The sequence below is a fragment of the Doryrhamphus excisus genome, chromosome 3 (genome assembly GCF_030265055.1).
Source record: "Doryrhamphus excisus isolate RoL2022-K1 chromosome 3, RoL_Dexc_1.0, whole genome shotgun sequence".
In the NCBI taxonomy this organism is placed as follows: Eukaryota; Metazoa; Chordata; class Actinopteri; order Syngnathiformes; family Syngnathidae; genus Doryrhamphus; species Doryrhamphus excisus.
The window spans coordinates 24,673,861-24,698,975 of record NC_080468.1 but is presented as its reverse complement, the minus strand read 5'-3'; the positions used below and the strand labels follow the sequence as shown (position 1 = coordinate 24,698,975).

At 44.0% G+C, this 25,115-nt stretch overlaps 2 protein-coding genes across 4 annotated transcripts in view; one reads left to right on the top strand and one right to left on the bottom strand.

Moving 5' to 3' along the window:
* LOC131125501 (tumor necrosis factor ligand superfamily member 10-like) overlaps nt 1–1,910 on the top strand; it is a 30,365-nt gene extending 28,455 nt beyond the window's left edge. Inside the window, exons 5-7 of the mRNA XM_058067116.1 lie at nt 94–242; nt 321–431; nt 507–1,910. Coding sequence (XP_057923099.1) covers nt 94–242; nt 321–431; nt 507–692 — 446 coding nt within the window. The 3' untranslated portion in view covers nt 693–1,910. The remainder of the gene's footprint in view (nt 1–93; nt 243–320; nt 432–506) is intronic.
* Nucleotides 1,911–9,211: 7,301 nt separating this feature from the next.
* LOC131126104 (H(+)/Cl(-) exchange transporter 5-like) lies at nt 9,212–23,982 on the bottom strand. 3 transcript variants are annotated; one of them, XM_058068296.1, is made up of 17 exons: nt 23,712–23,982; nt 23,208–23,348; nt 20,508–20,680; nt 20,129–20,228; nt 18,969–19,156; nt 18,698–18,820; nt 18,174–18,380; nt 17,248–17,328; nt 16,635–16,869; nt 15,970–16,145; nt 14,275–14,415; nt 13,888–14,074; nt 12,670–12,812; nt 12,459–12,608; nt 12,024–12,129; nt 11,736–11,952; nt 9,212–9,887 (listed from the first exon to the last, which is right to left on the bottom strand). In XM_058068296.1, exons 2-17 carry the CDS (start codon nt 23,335–23,337, stop codon nt 9,797–9,799), a joined length of 2,448 nt encoding a protein of 815 aa, XP_057924279.1. In that variant the 5' UTR covers nt 23,338–23,348; nt 23,712–23,982; the 3' UTR covers nt 9,212–9,796. The 3 variants fall into 3 exon arrangements, with proteins under 3 accessions (XP_057924279.1, XP_057924277.1, XP_057924278.1); XM_058068294.1 differs by lacking the exon at nt 23,712–23,982 and adding an exon at nt 23,428–23,611; XM_058068295.1 differs by lacking the exon at nt 23,712–23,982 and adding an exon at nt 23,428–23,609 and having other exon boundaries at nt 20,508–20,677.
* Between the last annotated feature and the right edge of the window lie 1,133 nt (nt 23,983–25,115).

Sequence of the window (25,115 nt, the reverse complement as noted above, 5' to 3'; positions counted from 1 at the left end):
GGGGTGGTGGGCGTCCAGTGGGGGGCACAGGAAGGAAGTTGTGAATTAATGATTGAGACCGGTTCTAATCAAATCAATCTCATCCTCACACAGGCTACTCTCAGCCAGGGCTCCACCAGTCCTGCCGTCATGTGGTGCGCTCCTGGGCCAATCAGAGCTTGGGGGCTCACCTGCACAATATGACCTTAACCAACGGGAGGCTGCGAGTGCCCCAGGACGGGCGCTATTACCTGTACTCACAGGTGAACTATCCTGTCCTTGGAAGTAATTCCTGTCTCTAAAAGTACATAACTGACATGTGGGACGCCCTTGTTATTCAGGTCTACTTCCGTTACCCATCCCCCGCCGCCGGGGACGGGGACCAGCGCAGTGTCAGCCACCAGCTGGTGCAGTGCATCTACAAGAAGACGTCCTACCCGAGCCCGATTCAGGTACAAAAGCACTCGTCTGGTCGACTGGTTGTGTTGTTTCATGACGCCATCTTCTTTTTTTTTTTCTTCTGCCAGCTTCTGAAGGGGGTGGGCACCAAGTGTTGGGCCCCCGACGCCGAGTACGCCCTCCATTCCGTCTACCAAGGAGGACTATTTGAGCTGAGGGCCGGCGACGAACTCTTCGTCTCTGTGTCGTCACCGACGATGCTGAACGCCGACGATTCGTCCAGCTACTTCGGTGCCTTCCGATTGGATCTCTGAGGGCGAGGACAGTTCCTGTGGAACAATCCACTAACCGAAACCTGGAGGTTGAGTTTCCAGGTGTGATTGGAAGGATTTGTAGTGGGACTCAGCAAGAGGACAAGGAAAAGGACGATTCCGATGTTCCTCCTTTGAGCAAACGCAAATCAGGAGGGGGGCAGACAAGAGGACTGTGCTGCTTTTTTAGTAATTATGAATCTGCTACTTGTTTTCCAAGGGAATCTTTTCATTTGGACTCCAGACGGAAGAATGTACGGACAATAAAAAGACGACGGACGTTGAAGTAAAGTGGAGCAAATGAGCGTGCCATAGGGATGGTGTACATAAAAATGTGACTGAGGATGAAGGCTGGTGATTTTAAAAGTTGTTTTTTTTTACTCGGGATGGACAAAGGCCATCTCGCTAAGGACTGCGCCGACTTTTTAGTGAGAGCAGCGAGAAAGAGAACGATGTGTGGGAGAGCAGACTGAGCCAGACACAAGCGAAGGATAAAAAAAAGACGGTGAAATGAAAAGAGGCCGAAAACCAGTGAGCAGTTTAGTCTCCTCTTTCTCTTTTTGCTTCACTTTCACATGTAAACAAACAATCTGGTCTTTCCTGTGGAACCTGCCAAGCTGCAACTTGCATTTAAAGCATGCAAGACGTCTGCATGGGAACATTTGCACATTGCAACGTTTACTTTTTATACACTAAACACTAAAAAGTTCCAATTGAACAGCCGACAAGTTTTTTTGAGAATTTCTAATAAAGCAAAAAATGACTTCAAAATAAACAATGTGAGGCTTTTAAAGCCAGGCTGTCAAATCAATTGTGTATTCTATTTATGCGCAGATCAACACTCACAAGACAAGCTAGCCTTTGTATGCAGAGGAGGAGGATGTGGAAGAGCGCCAGGTACCGGGTACTATCGGGAAAGTAATAACGATGTTGAACGACACGAGGAAGGAGAACTATCAAGGTGCAAACCCATGACGTAAGAAGGTAATCAAAGTCTATCAGCAGTCACGTCAAAGAACTGTCAGATGAGATTGCAGCACTTTGCACGCCAAGCGTTGGGCTGGCAGAAAACGTGGATGCTTTAAAAAAAACGATAGTACGATAATATTGCAAATGATGTGCTGAGTGGATGAAAGATGTGTTGACACGCAACCTACTTGTCTTATTTATTGAATTTTCTATTCATTCATATTTCATATTTTTCAAATTCTCTCCTTTAGATCCTTTACAGTTATTTTATAATTATTAATTATAATTATTATAATGAGCTGTGTCCGTATTATTATTCATTCATTAATTTTCTATCCCAGCTGTCTTCAGGCAAGAGGCGGGGTACACCCTGGACTGGTCGCCAGGCAATCACAGGGCACATATAGACAAACAACCATTCACACTCACATTCATATGAACAATTATGAACAATTATGAAATATGAACAATTTGGAGTCGCTAATTAACCTAGCATGTTTTTGGAATGTGGGAGTAAACCGGAGTAGCCGGAGAAAACCCACGCATGCACGGGGAGAACATAAGATGGCCGAGGGTGGGATTGAACTCGGGTCCACTAGTCCACTGTGCAGCCCGCAGTATTATTATGTCATATTAAATACAGAAATCAGTATTTCTGCATGGTGGACTAGTGGTTAGCACGCAGGCTTCACAGCTAGGTGACCCGAGTTCAATTCCACCCTCGGCCATCTCATGTTCTCCCCGTGCATGCGTGGGTTTTCTCCGGGTACTCTGGTTTCCTCCCACATTCCAAAAACATGCTAAGTTAATTAGCGATTCCAAATTGTTCATATTTCATAATTGTTCATATGAATGTGAGTGTGAATGGTTGTTTGTCTGTATGTGATTGGCTGGCCACCAGTCCAGGGTGTACCCCGCCTCTTGCCTGAAGACAGCTGGGATAGGCTCCAGCACCCCCGACTCCCGTGAGGATAAGCGGTAGAAAATTTAATGAATGAATGTAGCTTCACATGAGATGTCAGCCTCTGCATACATCGCAACAAAATCCTCAACAAATACTCGTGCTTGTAGATAAGGACCAATAAAAGTCTGCAACATGCATGTTTTGGGGATGTGAGAGGAACAGACATAACTCCCCACAGAGATACAGAAATTTGGATCTCCAGACTGTTAAGCCGACCTGCTAACAACTCATGCGGCATTTACTGGAACTACTTATATGATTTTAACAATATTTTACAGATAAGTGGTGCATCGGCCAAGGAACCAAGCATCACATTATGTTGTAAAAATCCAAGACCATAAGATTGTTTGGGCTTAATGTGGGTTCACTCTAAGTATACTCTCTTAAAGAAGGGATTTTTGGAGTAGAAGAACTGCCAAAAAAAAAAAAAAAGTGCTGTCACGTCTGAGCTGCAGGTCAAAATGTGCAAGAGGTAAACACATGCAAACACTTTGCCGACAGCAGCTCCAAGCAGAACCATCTGCTGCACATTTGGACCCGAGCGAGCCGCAGTCAAACAGTTTGTCCAGCAAATTATAGGAAAGCACAGAGCAGATTTGGGAATAAGGAGGAGGATATTCGCAGATGGAAACCACGCTTCGACCAACACAACCTCGACCCCAGCGAGCGCATACGTCCACGCACGCGCTCATAAGTGCAGTGGCACGTCATCATCATCATCATAATCATCATCCAGCGTGAAGACTGAAACGTTGTCACATCGACCCTTGGTAGTTAGCGTGTTTAGCATGTGTTCCGTCTATCTGGGAATCTATCCCAGCTGACTTTGGGTGACATGCAGGTTACAACCTGAACTCATTCATTCATTCATTTTCTACCGCTTTTCCTCACAAGGGTTGCGGGGGTGCTGGAGCCTAAACCAGCTGTCTTCGGGCGAGAGGCGGGGTACACCCTGGACTGGTCGCCAGCCAATCACAGGGCACATATAGACAAACAACCATTCACACTCACATTCATACCTATGGACAATTTGGAGTCGCTAATTAACCTAGCATGTTTTTGGAATGTGGGAGGAAACCGGAGTACCCGGAGAAACATGAGATGGCCGAGGGTGGGATTGAACTCGGATCTCCTAGCTGCGTTAACCACTAGTCCACTGTGCAGCCCGCAGTATTATTATGTCATATTAAATACAGAAATCAGTATAAACCGGAGTACCCGGAGAAAACCCACGCATGCACGAGGAGAACATGCAAACTCCATACAGAGATGGCCGAGGGTGGAATTGAACCCTGGTCTCACAACCTGAACTGATTTCCGAAAAATCCTATCACAGGAAATGTACATTGGATAATTCTTCCAGCCTAGAACAAGAACAAACAAATCTTCATCCCGTCCTCAGACAATTGGTGTCAACACTTTCCATATTGTCATGCAACAGCTGCGTATCGGGAGTGTGCGTGTTTGAAATTAGATAGGCCAACATCATTGATTAAACTCCAAAAACTGCTCCACAGTTTTTTGGAGAATGTGTTTCCCATCCTTGCTAAATCCCTGCTAATCCCTTTGTCTGTGTTTGCGACTGCTAGACTCAGAAGTCTGCATTCCCACAACTACGCTCTATACTGATACATGTAGAATATCCTGGTGGAGCAGCACTCCGGAGTCCACTTTTCCAGCTGTTTTCCCATCCAGAACTCACGCTGGGAAGTTATTTTAATACCTTCTGAACATGACTGTGCATCTTTTAAGGGTATAAACCACCAGAGCTGCTTTAAACTTTGAAGGCTATGGTTTATAAATAAAACTCTATACTTCTCAGTATGTTCACATGCAGAATGTCTACTGCTCCGATTTTGATTTTGCGGCTCTTTTTGGCAGACTCAAACGTGGTCACAATTCCGCCGTTCCCGCCCACCGGTTAGCTAAACAGTGCAAAAAGTTGACAAAGCCATGGATTCATTAAGAAGGAATGTTAGGCTTTTCTTTACGGTGTCATAAAAGTGCCACGCATTAACGTGGAGGCAATTAATAAAAAAAAAAAAAGATGGCTTTGATGGTGGATTAAAAGCAGACCAGTGCCTACCAAGCTTCTTCTCATTTATTTTTTATTGTGAAATTTGAAAAGCCATAATAATAAAGGCTTTTTTTTTTTTTTGGGCCATGTACATCCCAAACCTTACAACTTGCTTTCATTTACTCCGCCTTGAGACGACATGACGCTATTTTGCGAGCCGTACGCTAGCATCAATTAGCAGGACATGTTCCTAAAATGACATTGCGTGCAATGTCTGAAACGAAACAAAAGTGCTTGCCAAATGTTTGAACACATGAAAGAACAATTCCGTCGCCGTCGATAAATTAGACAAGACATCTAAAGCCTTAACACCAAAAGTAACTGACAGTACCAGTACCGTGGTTTGAAGAACCACCTGTTTCTTAGCCTTCCACATGCATGGGAATATGGAAAGACGGTTCACACATCATTCCATCCAACTCCCGAGACGATGCAGCTGTGTCCATGGATGCCACAATTTCGGGTTGTGTGTGAAGGGTGTGGACGCGGTACCTTGGCAGTGAATCTCAACCTCAATCTCAATTTAACCACTAAACCTTGGAAGGCGAGCCCTCCATCCACCTCTCTTCTGAGGGACTTGGTCAAGTGAATGTCAGCAGAAAAACGAGACCTCGTGAATTCGTGAAAAGCAAAGCGGCGGCAGACAGAAGCAGCGTGACGCTTGTCTGTTTTCACCTCCCGCGGTTTGATGTCTTGGGAGGATGTAGCGAGTGTCCGAGGTGCAGCAGTACATCATATGTCGCTTTTGGAGGTGATTGAGACTAGACAATACAATACAAACTAGACAATACAATAGGGTGCATCAAATTTGAATGGGAAATTTAAAATTCATAATATCAATTTGGCAGCACGGCGGTCAAGTGGTTAGCACACAGACCTCACAGCTAGGAGACCAGGGTTCAATTCCACCCTCGGCCATCTCTGTGTGGAGTTTGCATGCGTGGGTTTTCTCCGGGTACTCCGGTTTCCTCCCACATTCCAAAAACATGCTAGGTTAATTGGCGACTCTAAATTGTCCATAGGTATGAATGTGAGTGTGAATGGTTGTTTGTCTATATGTGCCCTGTGATTGGCTGGCCACCAGTCCAGGGTGTACCCCGCCTCTCGCCCAAAGACAGCTGGGATAGGCTCCAGCACCCCCCGCGACCCTCGTGAGGAAAAGCGGTAGAAAACTAATGAATATCAATTTGGCAGCACGGTAGTCAAGTGGTTAGCGCGCAGACCTCACAGCTAGGAGACCAGGGTTCAATTCCACCCTCGGCGAAAACCCACGCTAGCAAGGGGAGAACATGCAAACTCCTCACAGAGATGGCCGAGGATGGAATTGAACCCTGGTCTCCCTAACCACTAGACCGCCGTGCCGCCCCGTTCTTATTTATTGTATGTTCTCTTTTATCTTGTATTTTATATTGGTGTTTTTATATCTTCTGTACAGTGACCTTGGATGTCCTGAAAGGCGCTTTGAAATAAAATTTATTATTATTATATTCACTTTTTTTTTTATTTACGTATTTAACAAGAATATTTTGATGGTCAAGATCAAGTGTCAGATTTGGAAGGGGCGTGGTCTTCCCCGGTGTTCCATCCCTCAAACAAAGCAGCATCTGTGCCCTTTCCAACAGAAAGAAAACTGGGCGTCAAAGGTCAAAGCCATATGTGCTCTTTTTGTCTCCGACCTTCAGACATTCAGGGGTGACTGTTTCGTGTCACTGCAACATGACTGCTATTGTGGGCGGTGGCTGGGTTGCTAGGGTCGAAGGTCATATCCATACACAGGAGAGCTCTACTGTTGCACTTCCTGCCACTAATCAGTGATTAGATGTCTGAAATTTCAATATCTGTTTTTTTTTTTTTAGTTTGAACAAAAGGCCAACTGTTATTCTTTAATCTGCGCCCCCTCCGCCTCTAAATGCAGCGCCGCCCATCCTGACCTATAACAACCGCCCAGTCACCGACATGCAGACTTTATCTCAGCGCTCCCTTTTTCCCTCCATCTCTCACACAAACACAACACATCCATCACACACGTCATTATCAACAGCAACGTATTATTGCCCACTTTACTGTGTGTTTTCCTTACAGCCAACCAGGAAATGAGCTTTATAAAGCTCTCTCTCTCACACACACACAGATCCCAAAACATCCTGAAGAGACTAAGTGGGGCCAGACAAGAGCTCAACCTGAAACACACACACTCCTTTTCCAGAGAACAATGCGTGCGTTTCGACCCTGCTGGCCCGACTACCGGCCATTGGAAGCGGGAATGTCAGAGGCATTGGGAGCCAGGCTATCAGAATCCCTGGCAGGGCACCTAAAACAATGCGCGTATTCCTGCAGTCAAGCTACATGCATTACTGAGAGCTTGATAAGGTCTTTGAAAAGCCTCACCCCCCTCACCCCCTCCTTGTAGAAGCACAAAAGGCTCAGTAGCAGGAAGTGGTGCATAAAAAAAAAACACTTTCACACAAACTCTGAAAAGTCTTTCACTTCATTTGATTCAGTTGCACGGTATTCTATTGGTTAGCGTGTTGGCCGCCCAGTCAGGGGATCAGGGATTCAAACCTCTGTTTGGGCACCAAGATTGGTTGAAAAACAAAACAACACTTTGCAGGGGCACCCCTGGAACTTAGCAATTCATTGGTCATCAGTCATTGACCATTTGTCTCATCATAAAACTGAGAATATTTGTATTAACATATATGTATGCTAGCATGTCTAAGGATTTTTGAACACATCCCATATGGGCACGAATACCTTCTACATGATTTAAGTTGGGTCTGAATCAGTTTAAAAACAAGCTACGTTCAATTCAAAACCCTGGACTGGTCACTAGCCAATCACAGGGCACATATAGACAAACAACCATTCACACTCACATTCATACCTATGGACAATTTGGAGTCGCCAATTAACCTAGCATGTTTTTGGAATGTGGGAGGAAACCGGAGTACCCGGAGAAAACCCACACATGCACGAGGAGAACATGCAAACTCCACACAGAGATGACCGAGGGGGAATCAATTGAATCCCGGACTGCTAGCTGTGTGTCCTGCGCACTAACCACTCGTCCACCGTGCAGCCCATATCCAAAATATCTTCATGTTGAAAAGAAAGACCGCTGTGGAAGGTTAACTTGTCTTCACGATTCTAAATGACTTCAACTGATTGGTTGTTAGCCAACATATACAGTAATGCTAGCATTGTGTTTTGCTTAAGCGGTCGGGGTTGTCATCATCGGTGGGGTCAGAGTGCACCGTCTAACAAACCCCCAGGTGAAAGCAAAACCGCAGAGAAACAGTATGAAAAAGGGCCATCTTATATTCAGGGTCCTGAAGTTTCTCCATGCAATGGCCTACCAGCTCCCATAATGCAACATGGCAACAATGTTCTTTAAAAGTAGTGTATATTTTACAAGCTGATGATGATGAGAAACTTTCTAGTCTTTTGAGTATGCAGACACGTTGGCGTGTTTTGGCAAGAAAGGTCAGCGGTGGTGTCATGCGAGCGGCGGCGGCAGCGCTCGACTGAAGCTGTGGGAACCTGCCGCCTGGTTCAGACCTCAGGTGAGGCCAAGAGGGCAGAGATGGAACAGTGGCGAGCGGCTCGGGTTGCATTCTGCACACACAAAACACAATCCCCAAATATGCACGTCATGTGTTCACACACACAAGACAGGTGATGTTACACTTTGGAGGTGTTGGGTAACTCCTTCCATTGGAGTGTTACCACGTCCACATGCTTTCGAAGCGCTGTAATGCGTGCAGAGACAATGGTGGCGGCGGGCCCTGGGAACTGGAGCACCGTCTCAGTTCATTGGTTGGCTCCTTAAACGAAGGAGGAGGCGACCAAAAAGGTATCTCGGGGCGGAAAAGTAGAAGATGACGAGATGGTAAAGGAGGCAGGGGATTTAAAGTCGCAGTACGGCGAGATGAAGAGAAGGCAGGTGGGTAACTCGAGCCCCATGTGAAGTGTCAGCACACAGGAAGCAAGCTGAGTCATTAGACGGCGTGCACATTCCACCCACACACGCACACACGCACACACACTCCCCTCCTCCCTCTCTAAATTCCTTTTTGCAGAGATTGTGACAAGCTGTGCTCCCAAGGGCCTACGAATCAAGCGCGCCCCGTCACGGTGCATTCATAGGCGAGTGATCCAAAAACAAATAAGCATCATGTGGGACGTGTACCTACAAACAAGCATTGGTACGGTTACTATGGCAACACTGCTAACAAACACAGTCGAGACACTGCTCAATAATGTTTTCATGAGTGGGGAACTCCAAAACGCTCGTTTCCCTGAGTGTCCATAAAGTAATCCTACTAGTCGTACTCTTCTTTGACCTTTTCAAAGGGTCAGTGAAAGAACATAAGCAAACATCTCATATTTCCACACATCCGCCATATTTTCACTGGTTACAAAGTTACCCCAAACAAGGAGGCAACAAAGAAAAGTGAGGAAATTTAATTTTAGGTTCAAAAGTGATATTAGAGGAACCTGGGACAAAAGGAGAAGAAGCTTAATGGATTTAATTCCAAGTAAAACAGGAATAAATAAAAACAGACAGTGGTTTTAAGTCAGTGAAATAATTTAGTGGGACATAAATTAGATGATTCCATGAATGATTCTCTATGTGTCAGTTCATTTCCCTGTAATGTCTTCTCACACCGTACGCATCACTGGCCCCCGGGGCCCGTGCATTCACAGGAGAAGGGGGCACCTGGAGAATCCATCAAGCCCCGCTTCGGAGCGCTCTGTCTGGGCTCGCCTGACAGCCACGGGGCAGGCACCGAGTTCCCCAAACGTTGTCTGTCCTGACGTTGTGCATTCTTCCCATCCTGAATAATATCTGCTCCTTAATCCTTTGCGGGGTGGAGGAAGAGGGGGGCCACTCACTCCTTCACATACAAAATAATGGAGCAGAAGTGATATATTCCAGAGTCTTACATCCGTCTGGCTCAGACATGAAATTGGGGATGAGTCATTGTTTTTTTTGGCTTTTTTTCATACTTGCACAATTTGGCCATTATCCTACAAACAAAAGCATTGTTCTGTGTGCAAAAAAAGCTGCAAGGACGGCATCTTCACTCCATAGGCTCAGTTGAACAGGATTGAGTCCGGGTCTCTGTTGGCTATCTGTGCCATATGTTTGAGTATGTCCTTTTTGGTGATAATACCCAGAAGTCTCCTGAGAGAAAAGAGAAGCAGTAAGGTAAACGCACCCCAAATGAACAGCTGCTCCCCGCCTCCTGAGGGGCCTTGCTTTGAATACTGTTGACGAAGAGCCATTTTATAGCACGCACACACACACACGTTAAGGGGCGTATACACGTAATTTCTGGTCTAATTTATAGTCATCTTGTAATCTGACAACATCTCATATACTTCAGAACAGTCTTTTGCGCTTCTTGCACAAACACACACACACGAAAAGCACACAAAGAAATGCAAACAATGTAAGTTAAAGGTGATTGACAGCGTGTCAAAACATCCACTATCACCGACCAGTTTTGGAAAAGCTGGATTACTACATGATGGAGGGGACAGCGCAAGCTCAAGGGCGAATTTGCCTCGAGACCAAAGTGACAAGACAGAGAGAGAGACCGACAAAGTGTGTGATGAAGGCTGTTCAAGAATACTAGTTTTCACTATACAGGGTGTCCAGCGGGTGAGTAGTTTGTTGTGGATCTGAGTGGCCCATTGGAGTTCCAGTTGGATGTACAGTCGTCCCTCATTTATCACTGTTAATTGGTTCAAGACCAAACAACGACAAGTGAAGTATGATTCAATATTTAAAAAATTGAATCTTTTTGTAGTTAGAGAATAGAAAACCTGTTTATGACCTTGTTTCCTATACCTTAATTTATTCATGGTGGTCTACTATATTTTGGGAGTAATCAGATAAAAACAGATACGGTTTCAAAAAAGCAAGTACTGACAAGTCTAGGCTAGTGCAGATTTCTGCAGACTCAGCAAAGCATGCACGAATCACTTTCTATCAGCACTGAGCATGCAATGGAGCTGCAAGTGCGTCCCTCCGAACTGCAAACAAATATTAATGATAATGACTTTCCGCAAATGTAATGGCCACCGTAGTAGTCATGGGCCATTACTTTATTAAGCCCTGGCCACCACCCACCAGAACCCACCACAGTCACAACATCCAGAGGAAACTTGTCACCTACAATGTGAACATGATCCAAAACTGCACGTTTCTATATTGGCTGATTAAAATGGGGTGAAAAATGACGCTTATAATGGAAGTCAATGGGACTTTGGTGTCTTTGTTGTTGATCTTTGACACTTAGCCCACTAACATTTATTATATGGAAAATAACTCATATTGTATGCATTTATGAAAGCAAAAACAGTGACGTAATTAAATCAAAGGGGCATTTGGAGGGTGTATTTTCTTTTACATGTATTTTTTGTATCGGTACTCAAGTTGACAAGTAGTAAATTAAAGGGAATGCTGTATTTGTATTTTTGTACATTTATAATATTTTTATGCTTGAAAATGCTTCATTTAGGCCAAGAATAGGTAACATTTACGTGAATGTGCATTTTTGGAATGATAATAGGCCGTGAGAATTTATTAATTAATCTATGAAAATCCGTGATAGCGTGAGGGAGCGATGTTCAAACCGGGATGACTGTCCTGCCAAATTCTCTTTGGAAACAGCGTATGGTTGAGAATTAAACATTTCTTTTTGACATTTAATAGGTTTGTTGTCCAAGGCAATTAACCTTTAATACCCTCAGATAAGAATGGCAATAAAAAATTAATTTCCCGGGTGGAATTAATCCAGTAAAAATATTCTGTGTGTGTTGTTGCATTGGAGGTTCTTACGATAGATTAGTGTAACGGCTTTGTCCTAATAGCATCGCTCTATACAGCAATGTTGCAACAATGAGCACACCATGGATGGATGATTTTAAAAGGTTATTTCGCAAAGCTAAATTTCTCGTCGCCACTGGGGATCAATTCTGATTGGGCCAACTCGGCTCGGGTTCATGCTCGTGTGTGTTTCCTCACCCATTGTGTGTGACCAGGCACTGCCGCAAACCCAGCTTGCGAAAGATGTCGACTGTGATGTCCATGGGCGTGTGGTCGGTAACGGTGAAGGGGCTCAGGTCCATGATACCTCTGAGGCGGAGGAGGGGCAGGGCATCGGGAGCCTGGCTGGGGGCATGCTCGGTGAAAACCACCTGGGAAGCGCTGACCACGCCCTCTTGCCGCTGGCGGGCGTTGTCTGGATGAGAGAGAGAGTCAGCATCGTTTTAGCTTTTTGCTTTGCCAACATGGACACACACACACACACACCTATTGATATGAGCAGATCTCTTTTTAGCACAAATCCCACCAGCCTCGGTGACTCCTTGGAAACAACCACGGGAAAACCGCTGTAGTGTGTGCTCTCCACCATCGCCTGCACAGTACAAGTGGTCAGCATCCAGCAGCTTTATCCATCTCTGCACATATTTAAAATGCTGCAACTACAATATTCGCTCCTTACTACAATATTGGGTCTGTTGTTCTGTGTTGTGACATACAGGACGCAAATTTACAGTTCACTTTCAAAAAACAAACATAATTACAAACAACATATATTTAAGCAAAGTTAATAAAATGTCAGTGAACCTTTAAGGCTGTCAATGATGTTTAAAAGGGAACTAGGTTATGTAAACCTTTCATAGGGGTCATTTGGGTAGCTGAGCAGTCCACATTTGCTCCATAGTAGTATGTGTGTGCGCTTACCTCCACCTCGCCCACAGTCATGCCCTCCTGCGTGAGCACAGCCAGGGTGGGGTCTGTCCTCCTGGGCCTCATCACATCCACGGCCAGGCTGCTGTGCTCAAACTCCTCTTTGGGCTCCAGGAAGGGATAGCCATTGAGGCGGATGTGTGCCTGTAACAAACACGCACAGTTTGGTTTTGTGGAGGTCATTGTGCACTCACAAGAGCCTTACCTCGTAAATTCCCTCCCGACCAAACGCATCTGCGACCCATTTGCTAGTCATGGTGGCGGCCATGAGAGGAACAATATACTCCAGGCCTCCCGTCAGTTCAAACATGATGACAACAAGTGACACCGTCATGCGTGTCACACCACCTGTGGACACACGGAGGGGAGCAGGGAGGTTAGAATCCACCTGTTCTTTAAAAGGCACCTGCTTCTAGAAGTGAATCTTGACAGTTTGGATAGTTGTGAGTTCGCATGAATAATGAATCCAAAGGGGGTAGAAATGTGAAGTCCATTACAAGTTTCTTTCAACACTGTGTGTGCATAGTTCTTTTTTTTTGGCGGGGAAGTCTGGAACAAATGACAAATAAACTCTGGATTGTCGGTTGTATATGTTAATTAGATGATTACACACTCCCCAAACGGGTCCCTGGAGTTTCGCGCAGCACAGAAACAATATTGCTGATGACATCCACATGTAGCATCAGCGGAGGACATCAAATGACTTTGTAAGCACTCTGCAAACAGTCAAATCGCATCAAACCATCTGTTGTCAGGATATCTTTGATGCAAAAAAAAAAAAAGTGTGACATGCTTGCCAACTGCATGCTTGTGGCAGTCTTTACACAGGGGTATAAGACAAAGCAGCACACACGATTCACCAGAGGAGGTAAATTAATAAAATATCCTGCATGGTTTAGAACTGTTATTATCAATAACTGTTAGTTATTGAAATTGTATTGCTGTAATTCTGCTTACTATCATGGTTCATGTTTTCATTGTTACTATTGCCAATGGTATGTTTGACTGTTTCATTTCAGTGATCTCCCCTTAGCCAACATTGACATTTAACTAATGCAGTCCTGTTTGTTACTGCTGTTTTTTTCTCTCTCTCTTTATCTCTCTACTATCTCTGACGCTTTGGCATTGTTTACCATGAGAATAAAACACTGTAACAACATTTATAGGTGGAAAAAGCATAATAGGTCCCCTTTAAATTGCCCCCCACCCCGCACCAGTCTTTTGGTATTTGCTTGATTTAAGTATAAAAATACATTCTATTTCTGCCACAAAAGAAAAATAATTGTAAGCCATTCTATTGTACTATGGGAGTTTGAATGAAACTAACTGAACTGAACTAACACAAATTAGTCCCAACCACTTCTGTGTTGGAAATACAACACAGAGCCCGCTTGATGAAGTCATTAAGTGAGGCTTCTCTTACCGAGGCAGGCGGCGGCGCCCACCATTGCGTAGAGCCCCGGGGTGATGCAGTCGGCACCTGGCGAGCACCAGCCTTTGAAGATGAACCAGTCGTGGTTGTAGTAGGCAAGCTGCTCCATGCCAACGCCAAGCAGCCTTCCCGCTATAGCACCCACCGCCATGCTGGGGATGAAGAGCCCTGATGGGACCTGGATTGGACGTAGACACATTGACACAGCTGTTACCTTTAAAAAATTATTATTATTTTTTAAGCGTCATCAAGGTGACCAAGGTAAAAACTAACATAAAGTGTGTGCAGACGCAACAGTGTGACATAATAATGAAACAGACATCTCTTACGTTGGTCCACACAATGCTGACAGAGTCACCCCTATGCATGGATACTGACCTTCATGCCGAAAGTGATGACAGTGATCATCATCTTGAAAATTAAGGCCAGGGACAGCTGCCATAAAGCTGTGTAGAGACCTTCTCCAGCAGGACGATCCGCCAGGCTGTTACCTGTACTTGTTTCAGATGTATTGCTGGGCTACAAAAAGGCACCAGAGCACAGAGTATTATTATGATGCAGGACAAACGCACAATGTAGATACAAACAATGTATCCCCTCGCAAATATAAAGGTATGGTTATACTTTCCGCACAAACTAGCCGTTCGAGAAACCGTGTGTGACTTGATACGCTGTGAGGCTCCCAAACTGCAGGGGGCAGTGTATTAAAAACACAAGTCCACCATGGTACTAAGCTTGAGCGGAAGAAGTGTGCTATTGTGTACTCGACTTCAAACACGGCAACACATGCACGTCTACTTCTTGAAGAAGAGGAATTGTGTTGTGTTTGTGTGTTGTGCCCACTCGTCCTTTGAATAAGAGGAGTGATGCAATCACAGTTCTACCACCACAGGGATTTATACCCTGGCAAAAGAATGTGCTTACAAAAGGCATGCTTAACATTGCTGAAGACAACACAGGAAATATGGTCATGGTAATGGCTTATTTTATTTTAACAAAGTTACAATCAAATACTTCACATAATTCGATTCACAATTCCACATGTCCAAAAGGAGCAGGAAGAAGCAAAGCTTATTACCCATTTTACCCGTTTACGTCTTGCATATAAGTGTTTCTAGTCTAGTTTTTCCCTGATTTCTCCTCTCTTGTGATAAAATTTTTGGGTAATAAGTTATTATTACAGGCGGCACGGCGGTCTAGTGGTTAGCGCGCAGACCTCACAGCTAGGCACGGTCTCCCTGTGCATGCGTGGGTTTTCTCCGGGTACTCCGGTTTCCTCCCACATTCCAAAAACATGCTAGGTTAATTGGCCACTCCAAATTGTCCATAGGTATGAATGTGAGTGTGAATGGTTGTTTGTCTATATGTGCCCTGTGATTGGCTGGCGACCAGTCCATGGTGTACCCCGCCTCTCGCCCAAAAGACAGCTGGGATAGGCTCCAGCAACCCCCGCGACCCTCGTGAGGAAAAAAGCGGTAGAAAATGAATGAATGAATGAATGAAAGTTATTATTACGGTAGCTTCATGGATTATTTTAGCTGTTTGAGGTTTTACTAAATCAGCGAATTTTAATATTTGTGATTTTAGAAATAAAGAATTTGTATGTTCTCTATAACGTGGCGTTATGAATGAAATAAAACACACTGCAATTCTGAAGTGCAAAAAATATTGTCACTGGAAATGTAATTGTTTTAAAAGTACAAATAGTGACAAAAAGTGTGAGCAAAACAACAGCACTAAAAAACAAAGTGTAGCTAGTGTAGTTTTTTTTTGTGCGAGTAAGAAGTACTGTTTTGTTTGTCAAAAGAATTAAACTACTATGCTTAAAGGTAGGCGAGCTCGTATATACATAGATGCCGGTATTTCTGTACTTCAACTGTGAGGATTTCCTGCTTTTTTTCCAGTGTGTCTCCGTAACGTAAAATGTACAGGTGCATGTAGTGGGAATTTTCCGCATGAAAAGTGCCGCTTGAGGGGTCGTGGGTATGACAATGACGTCATTTGACCACACGGAACCTTGTGGATGCGGAAAGCAAAGAACAGACTTAACTTAACACAGACGCACACACATACCTGTTTGTATCCGCACAGTTGGGAGGAGTCAAGAAGCGAGCAGTCATTGAACAGTTCCGAAATCAGCTCCGCTCCACTCATTCGGGTATAGCTGTTAGGGAAGGCGAGGAGGGCGGTCAGCGCGGCAACCACAAGCACCTCCATGACAGGGTAGTGACCCAGACGGGTGGACTTACCTGGTGGTGGGAGGAAACCACATTCACATGTAAGCACACACAGATTAGTTTGATGTGGTGTTAAAAGGTCCAATATTATGTGACTTTTTATTGATGTTCTAACAGTGTCCCTAGAGTCTGTTATTGGGCAACATCTCCCTCACTTGTTTGTGGCACCTGCCCTGCAAAGCAGGCTTCACTACACATCTTAAAATAAAGCTATCTTGGAGTCACATGTGTGCTCTAAGTTTGATTTTGTTTTTCAGCAGCAATTAAACTAACATAGCTATGCTTGTGTTGCTAATATTTGTGTCCTCCTGTCGCACCCATGATATACATGATACACATGATATACGTATGGCATCTGTTAAGTTGGATAAGTGCAGCTAAAGCGACTAAAAACACTTTTTAACACTGTTGTGAGATCTCAGACACTTTTGCCGTTGCATTGTTTTGTAAAACAGTACAATATGGCACACACAAAAAAACATGTAAATATACACCACTCACGTCTGCGACACCAAGCAATGTTTGCTCTGATGAACAGCGCCCCCCACAGGCCTCCAAATATCCCCAACAGGATGAAGGGCCCTAGTTCCACCAGGTGCCATGGAGCGTGAAACTCCACATAGAAGAGCACCAGGCGACTGTTCCCGAACGGGTTGATGGAGCGTAGAGTGAAGGCGGCCACCAGGGCGGCGAAGAAGGAACGCCACAGAGTCTTCAGAGGAAAGTAGTAGCTTACCTTGAGGAGAAGAAATTGAAATGTTGGCTAATATTTACATGCTTAACTAGCTAATTCCAGAGTCATTTAAGAGGAACTACTCAAGGCATATGCCAACATACGCGTTCATTACAAGTGTCGGCGCCAGTCAAGCGTATTTGTGTATGTTTGTGTGTGTGTGTGTGTGGTTGTGCAGTCATGTGGTGCAAAAAACAAAAACAGTTTAGTTGGGTTTGGCTGTCTGCTGCTGATAAAAAATAATTTGTAACAGAACAATGAAAAAGAAAAGAAGCCGTTCTTTCATGTAGGGCTTGCATGCGTCTCTATAATCAAACTTGTCAGGTTTATTTAGTTCTAAATACACATGACATCGTTGGTCAATAAATAATAGTACTTTACCTCCTCCAGGCTGAATAAGACTCCCCCTATGGGAGCGCCAAACGCCACAGACACGCCCACCGCAGCGGCAGCAGATAACACCTGCATTGCATAGAAATAACTTTTAAAACTTTAGACCACTTTGTTTCTTGCTCATTTTAATGCCTGGTACAACTCAAAGGTACATTTTAATAGCTCATAAGAATGACATTTTTTGGCAGTGCAATGCTGTGGCTATTCATGTCAGAACGTAAGTGATATTGGTTATTATCAAGAAAACCATGTTGTTGGATATCATCTCTTAAATTAAAGTCTTATAAGTTATAAAACAAATGTACCTTTAGTTGTACCATGCACTGAAATCGATAGATAACTGAAGAAACAAGGGTGGTCTCATCATTTTTTTTTTACATGACTGTATAAAAAATGGTGCACCATAATTATAAAAAATAGCTCTGATAACCGAAAAAAAAAAAAAATGAACGCTCCAATGGGGCGAGACTACCCCTACTTTCCAGAGGTGAGCAAATCAAGCACTCCTTTTTCCTCCTTAATGATCTGTCATAACGTCCCCTGAGCTCACTTGTAAACAAATGCTGGCTGTGTCAGAGACATTTCACATGCAAAAAAATAAATAAATGGTGTCATCCACCTGAAATGCCACATTGCCACCACACCTGGGGCTTGTTTGCGTCAATGTTTGAAAAGTGCAAAATGTTTGCCAGAGACCTCCATGGGGTCACACCAGCTGCTTGGAGCTTGTGCCCGAATATAGTGCACCTAGCTGGGCTACGCCAGGTGGCTCCTCTCGCTCTATACTCCAGGTCGCCTGACCTCTCCCAATACTCTATTTGATTCAGACCAATGAGTTGGTAGCTAAATGTTATCGTATCGTAATAAAAGTAGTGTAGTAGTAGTAAAAACACACAATGAAAACAGGGTTTTACCTCTCGTCGCTTGGCTTCGTTCTTGCGGTACTTGGTGAAGAGGTGACACAGAATGTTGGCGCAGCAGCACGCCACGTGTACCAGCGGCCCTTCCTTGCCCAGGCTGAGCCCGGACGAGACCGCCAGCACTAGTGTGATGGTCTTGATAATCAGGGTCCACTTGCCCAAGTAGCCCCGGATGATGAAGCCACTGAGGATGGTCTTAATCTGCAGGGAGTAGAAGAACATTTTGGAAGAAAGTCTGTATTCATAATGCAAGAAACATCAAATTTCATCCGTCTTGGATTGTTGACCGTTGAGTGACCTTTCAGCAACGGTATGATTTAAAAAAATCTAATCTGATCTGTGTTTGTGGGAAGAGAGTGAGAAACTGGCCTCCTGAGCAGGAAATGGTTGTGTTTGTGTGCTTTGGACTGAGACCGTAACGGAATCCTCAGCTCTTCGCTTGCTCAGAAATTAAAGCGAGAGAGAAAAACACAAACAGTGGACCACATGCGAATGTTCAGGAAATATGCGTCTCTTACCTCTGGGATACCGGATCCGCATGCATACGGCGCAAAGGCCCGGACCAGTGTCACGGACAGGAAAGCAAAGAGAAGAGCCCAGAAGATGTACATCAGGTAGTTGACGATGTAAGCAAAAGCACCCTGTAAAACAGTTTATAGCCAGCAGATGGAGCCAAAGTCCTGTAGTAAGAGCTTGTTGCACTTACTATCACGCAATCATACAAGTTATGCATTGGATTTGTCATGAATTCAAATAATAATAACGATAATCATGATACATATATTCTACCTGCGAGGTCCCTGTGATGAGCTCGGCCCAGCTCTGCCACTGTGGACATTGGTCACGCTCTTGAAAGGTGGTCTCGTTGGAGGTCCAGCAGCAGTGCTCGTGGTTGAACCAGAAGCCCACAAGACACACACCTTCCTTCATGTCCGTCAACCAGTGGGCCGCAATGTCGATGCCACCAGCCAGAGCGCCTAGGGGAACAGAGGGAGAGAGGAATTCAACTCCATTTTTCTTTACAGAACCCTATCCATTTCCTGACTTATCAAGTTGAGTGCAGCTGTGCACACATTTCAGGTTTGCGCATGCTGTTGGCGTGTGTGCGTCTCTTCCAAGTGAAACACCATACAGCTCCACTCGATGAGAGAGACAGGTTCAACAGCCATCTTCTCAGTTTTTTTTGGTTGTATCTTGAACTTTTTTGTTCGTGATGGACGACCTTAGTACGTAATAACATTTTCAGAAATGTGTACGTGTGAGAATAGAGCATGTATGCGACATTTTTGCTCTGATTTTACATTACAGTTACGAAAACACTCACTTGTCCCCCATCTGTTGGAGCCTGTGATGACAACAACTGAATGTGACGTTCACGGCAATTTTTGTACTGTAATTGATTTTTATGCACTATATGTATTTTGGCAATACAAAGTTTGCAGAATAATTTACTATAATTCACTCATTCATTCATTCATTTTCTGCCGCTTTTCCTCACGAGGGTCGCGGGGGGTGCTGGAGCCTATCCCAGCTGTCTTCGGGCGAGAGGCGGGGTACACCCTAGACTGGTCGCCAGCCAATCACAGGGCACATATAGACAAACAACCATTCACACTCAAATTCATACCTATGGACAATTTGGAGTCGCCAATTAACCTAGCATGTTTTGGGAATGTGGGAGGAAACCGGAGAACCCGGAGAAAACCCACGCATGCGCGGGGAGAACATGCAAACTCCACACAGAGATGGCCAGCCGAGGGTGAAGGGTGGAATTGAACCCTGGTCTCTTAGCTGTGAGGTCTGCGCGCTAACCCCTCGACCGCCTATTTACTATAATGTATTTATGAAATAATTTATTATATTCATTAACAATTTTATAACTATTTTTGATGCACCTACCCCCAAAATGTACAAGTGCATGGTGTGTATTATATGTTGCTGAGCGTTACCTGCCATGAGTCCCACCAGCAGCATGAGCAGCCATCCAGAGAAGGCGTCGCTGATGCTGAGCAGCAGAGCCACAATCGACTGCTTGCTCTTGTTGGTGATCTGCATATAAGAAAAGACAGATGCTTTATTCATCTCCAAGAGAAATAATATAAATATTAAAGACAAAGTAAAAAGAAAAACTGTTGCTACTCCTCTTTCAAAAATGACTGTTAGTTTGCAATTTAGCTGAATTATGTGCTTGGAAAAACAATGAAGCGAGTGGAGGAGATCTGGTTAAATAATACAGAAATTCTACCCCAATATTACTCAGCAATTTCAGCTCATAATAAGGGGTTTTGTGTGTGCACTGGACTTCATGAGACTTCACAACACAGCTACCTCTCTGTGTCTGTCACGGTCCTTGCTCTTCTCCCGGACCCAGTCGATGGTGTTGAAGTCCTCGTAGGTGCCCACCCCGGGAAGCGGGTCCTCCAGTGGGTCCACAAGATGGCTGGGGCCATTCCCGTTCATCGCGCCGCCTCTGCTGCTGCTGCTGCTGTCCTCGAAACCTCCTCAGGGAGCGAGAAAGAATCAGGTGGTGCTTAGTAGCCATAACAACAGCAGCAGCAACATACATTGTTATTCTCGTTTTGGTTGTGTTATGCTCTTTCTCTTCATCTGGAAAACAACAGAAATAAACCAAAGCTCACAATAACTATAATGTGGAAGCACTCTTTCCAGCATGTAGTTGAATTTAGCTAACTTTGTCTTACACAGCAAAAAACGCTGAATGTTTGCCTCAAAGGATCTTACGGAGGAAGACCGGCAGCCCTTCTCCAGGATCTCCATAAGACTTAATGACCTTTGCATCTCATTTGAGAGTGTAGAGTTCAACTTTTATCAGCCTTATTCCGCCATCACACTCACCGCATTCACCCAGTTCCTCTTTCACCAGCTGCTCTCTTGGTCCCAAACATAGCTAACAAGACCACAACTGGACGGAACTCTTCTGAGCTATCCTGTGAAGTGGACTGTAGCAGTAGTGACTGGCTCACACTAATCATTCATCTGTGCTTTATGACGTTGTTCACCTTCTGCATCTTGTGCAGGTCTTATGTAAATTTAAATTAAATAAAGCAACACCACTCAAATTGAAAATCTAGCAAGATACATTATGGTCCTCTCCACCATACCTTTCGAGAGCACCAAACGTTAATGGTGGGCAGATGATCTAATGATCCAAATATCGGTAATATCGATTCAAATCTTGGTATCAATATTGATTGTTGTGAACTGGGCTGCACGGCGGACGAGTGGTTAGCGCACAGACCTCACAGTTGGGAGACCCGAGTTCAATTCCACCCTCGATCATCTCTGTGTGGAGTTTGCATGTTCTCCCCGTGCGTGGGTTTTCTCCGGGTACTCCGGTTTCTTCCCACATTCCAAAAACATGCTAGGTCCAAATTGTCCATAGGTATGAATGTGAGTGTGAATGGTTGTTTGTCTATATGTGCCCTGTGATTGGATGGTGACCAGTCCAGGGCGTACCCCACCTCTTGCCCGAAGACAGCTGGGATAGGCTCCAGCACCCCCCGCGGCCCTCGTGAGGACAAGCGGTAGAAAATGAATGAATGAATGAATGAATTAATTAATTAATTAATGTATGTATGAATGAATGAATGAATGAATCCTTCATTGTTAGTTGCAGTGTAGCCATGATAAACATCCTCAGGCTAAACAAAGCCACTTCTTTAGCCGAACAGCACATGCCAAGGAGTGTACAACAGGTTCTACAAGCTCAGAGCGTCAGACCTGCTCTGCAACAACAGGAGGAAAAAACAAAAGAAAAACCCAAACAGCCATGTACATCTCATGGTGGTGTCACACCACATAAACTCCCCACAGAGATGGCCGAACTCGGGTCCGTAGCTGTATGGCCTGTGGGCTAACCACTCAACCGCCGTGCAGCCCCCTAGACAACATATAAAAAAAAAAATAAGTTGAGCTACCACAGGCTGATAAAGTGTGACCGAGAGCAACCACGGCAAGTAACTGATTATTCAGATGCATGACCAAGAGTTAGAGCATGTGACACGCAAGCACATCTTATCAGTAGAACGTGTACTTCTTGGTGACAGACCAATGTTGTGAGAAGTGTTAAAAAAAATGTGACAGATTAAAGTACTCAGTCTTTTCCCGTCAGCCTCTATTTAACATTAAAACATGGTTCCCAAAGTGGGTACGTAAAATGAAAAACAATTACCAATGACCCTGAATGCCTCACACCACAAGGAGAACAGAGCAGAAATGAGACTTAGCGTGAAGTCGCTCATTGCTTTGTGTGCATCATATGAACAAATAAGTAGGTTGGATGATTAATTTGTGCATTAAGAGTGATTGTATGCTTTTTCTTTGTTTTTTTTTGGATACTGCTTTATTATGAATGTGAAACGTTTCCCCTTCAATTTCGTATTAAATATGCAGACTTAAACCATAACCAATACAAGTGGATAAAAAAAAAAGTAAAGCCCATTCAAAAGGAAGGATAACAACATCAAATTGAAATACAAGAAATGTAGTATAATTACCTATCAGTGCTCATGTGAAACTGTACAATACTAATTTTTGACGTGAAAGTATTGTAAAATAAATTCATTAACCAATTAATTATGTTCAATATTTAAGTGAATTAAAAAGGTTTGTGTTTTATAAGTGTGCAGAAGTAGGGTATGTACCTTCAGATCAAATTTCTAAAGGGGTTTGTGACTTGGTTTGGGAACCACTCATATAGAGGATCTTTGACTCGTGTTTTTGCAGTAGGTCCTTAAAAACAGCAGAGCACTTCCTCATTGTAAGAGGATATGTAGTATTTTTGCAGTAGGTCCTAAAAAAAACGCGGAACATTCCCAGGATATCTAGGATCTTTGACCTGTGTCTTTTTTTTTGTAGATTCCTAAAAACAGGGATGATGTTTGACAAACATTTTGCAACATATTCTATAACAGCATGGAATTTGTATGTGCATTTGCAGCATAAAATATGTCCCTGAGAAGAAATTCGTTTAAGTTTTATCACTTTTCTTAAATAAAGTGTTACTACCTGAGCTGAGTGGGGGGACGTCATCCGTGGAGGAAAAGTCCAGCGTTGCTCCGGCGATGTCCACCATCTCATCATCATCGTCTTCACTGCTGCTACCTCCACCTCCACTGTAACTACCACGGTGCTCCATCGCCGTCGCGCCTGATGACACACGCACACGCAAACAAACACACACACTTTAATGTCCAAGGAGACGAAAGTTTTAGCCCTGTGTCGTTACCTCCAAATGCACCACTTCCACGACGCCAACCAGACCAAAAGTGGCTCATTTTACCGTCATTATAATCTGAAGACAAGTGTCTGTATTGACTGTTAAGTCATTCGATGACAGTGTGTGTCCACTTCCGGGACATTTGCGAAATTATTTAAATGCTGTGCTCCTCCTGCGGCGTGCGTGTGTGTGTCTGAACAAAACTCGTCATCCAAATTGTGAGCGAACATGCTAACATTTACATTATAATGTGAGATAGCTTGATGAATGGTACATTTAAAGACCGATCTTACCTGTAGGACAAGACCGCCCGTGTTAGTCTTGTGACTCGGATTAGAGCCTCCTCTATTGCTGCTTATGTCAACACAAACAAAAAACACTGAAATGTAGACTTGAGCAGCTCAAATATATTCGCTCGACTTCCAAAACGAGTTCGCGTCACACATAGTACTGGGTTTATCTCATTTTTTTACGAAAAAAGAGTGGAATAGTCCGCCGTTACGTTGTTTTGCTACTTAGAAGTCAGAACTGCAAACACATAGCATCAAGCTAGCTAACATTCAATTTCCGCTAGTGAAGCTACCAGCTGGATATAATCGTCAAAATAAAAGAAACATCGGGGTTGTCTTATTAAATTTAATGCAAATATATATATATATATGTACATGGACGGATGCTTGCACAATTTCGCTTGTACCGCTGTACAAGTAATGTCATTCTGTTCATACGCTCACTTTATTCTGAAGGCAACTTGCGGAAAAGCTTCTCGGCTTCCACAGAGCTCAACATTACGCCAGGAAAAACAATCTATTTCAGAGCTATCGGCGCATCTCCATCTAGGTCAGTGGAGCAGATCGATTCAGCGACCATCGCCTTAGCGCCTGTTAGTGGTTTTCTCCGTGGATTGTTATTTTCCTTCATATTAGCACATTGTTTACGTAGACACATGATGTTATATAAAACAGCATTGTGGAATTTATTGAAGCGTTTGATTGTATTTTTTTTGTCTTTTATGCAGGGTTCACGAAGAAACAGTAAAAATATGAAACAAAATATATAGTCTGATACGTAGTAAACTAAGTCATTAATAATGTTTTTGTTAGTGAACCTTGCTCCTTTTCCCAAGCTGTCAACTGCCCAGTCATTCATCTTTTTGCAGCCCACTGTAAACATTTCCTGACCCACAGTCCCACAGACTTTTGTTTTTAGAGGGCCTCCTCCTCCCCACTTCCTGCTTTCTGCATAATGCCACCTCCAGGCCATGCTGAAATCATGGTTAGAGAAAGCTATTTAAACAGCTAGCAATTAGATGCAAAATGAAATGCCATTTTGTTTGACCTCCATTGGAACTATACCCGATGGGTATACCATTTACCATAGAAAGTCATTATCAATATTCTGTATTAGAATAATCACTATGCAGAATGGACATTTCAAGAGTCACACTGACATTAAAGAAGTTGCATGTTACCCTTTAAATGAGTCTCCTGCACCGCAAGCCTCTGTCTCCCGCCGAGCTCGGATCATCCGGCAACCTCCATTTGGCCTTGGCTGTATTTACTTAAGGACCCCCCATTCGGAAAAAAAACACCCCTGGAGGGAATCAATTTCAGCACAGTGCACACAGGAGGTGTATATATCACAGCAATGAGACCTACAGGGAGTTTAAAATACTGATATTTATCGCATCCTCAGAA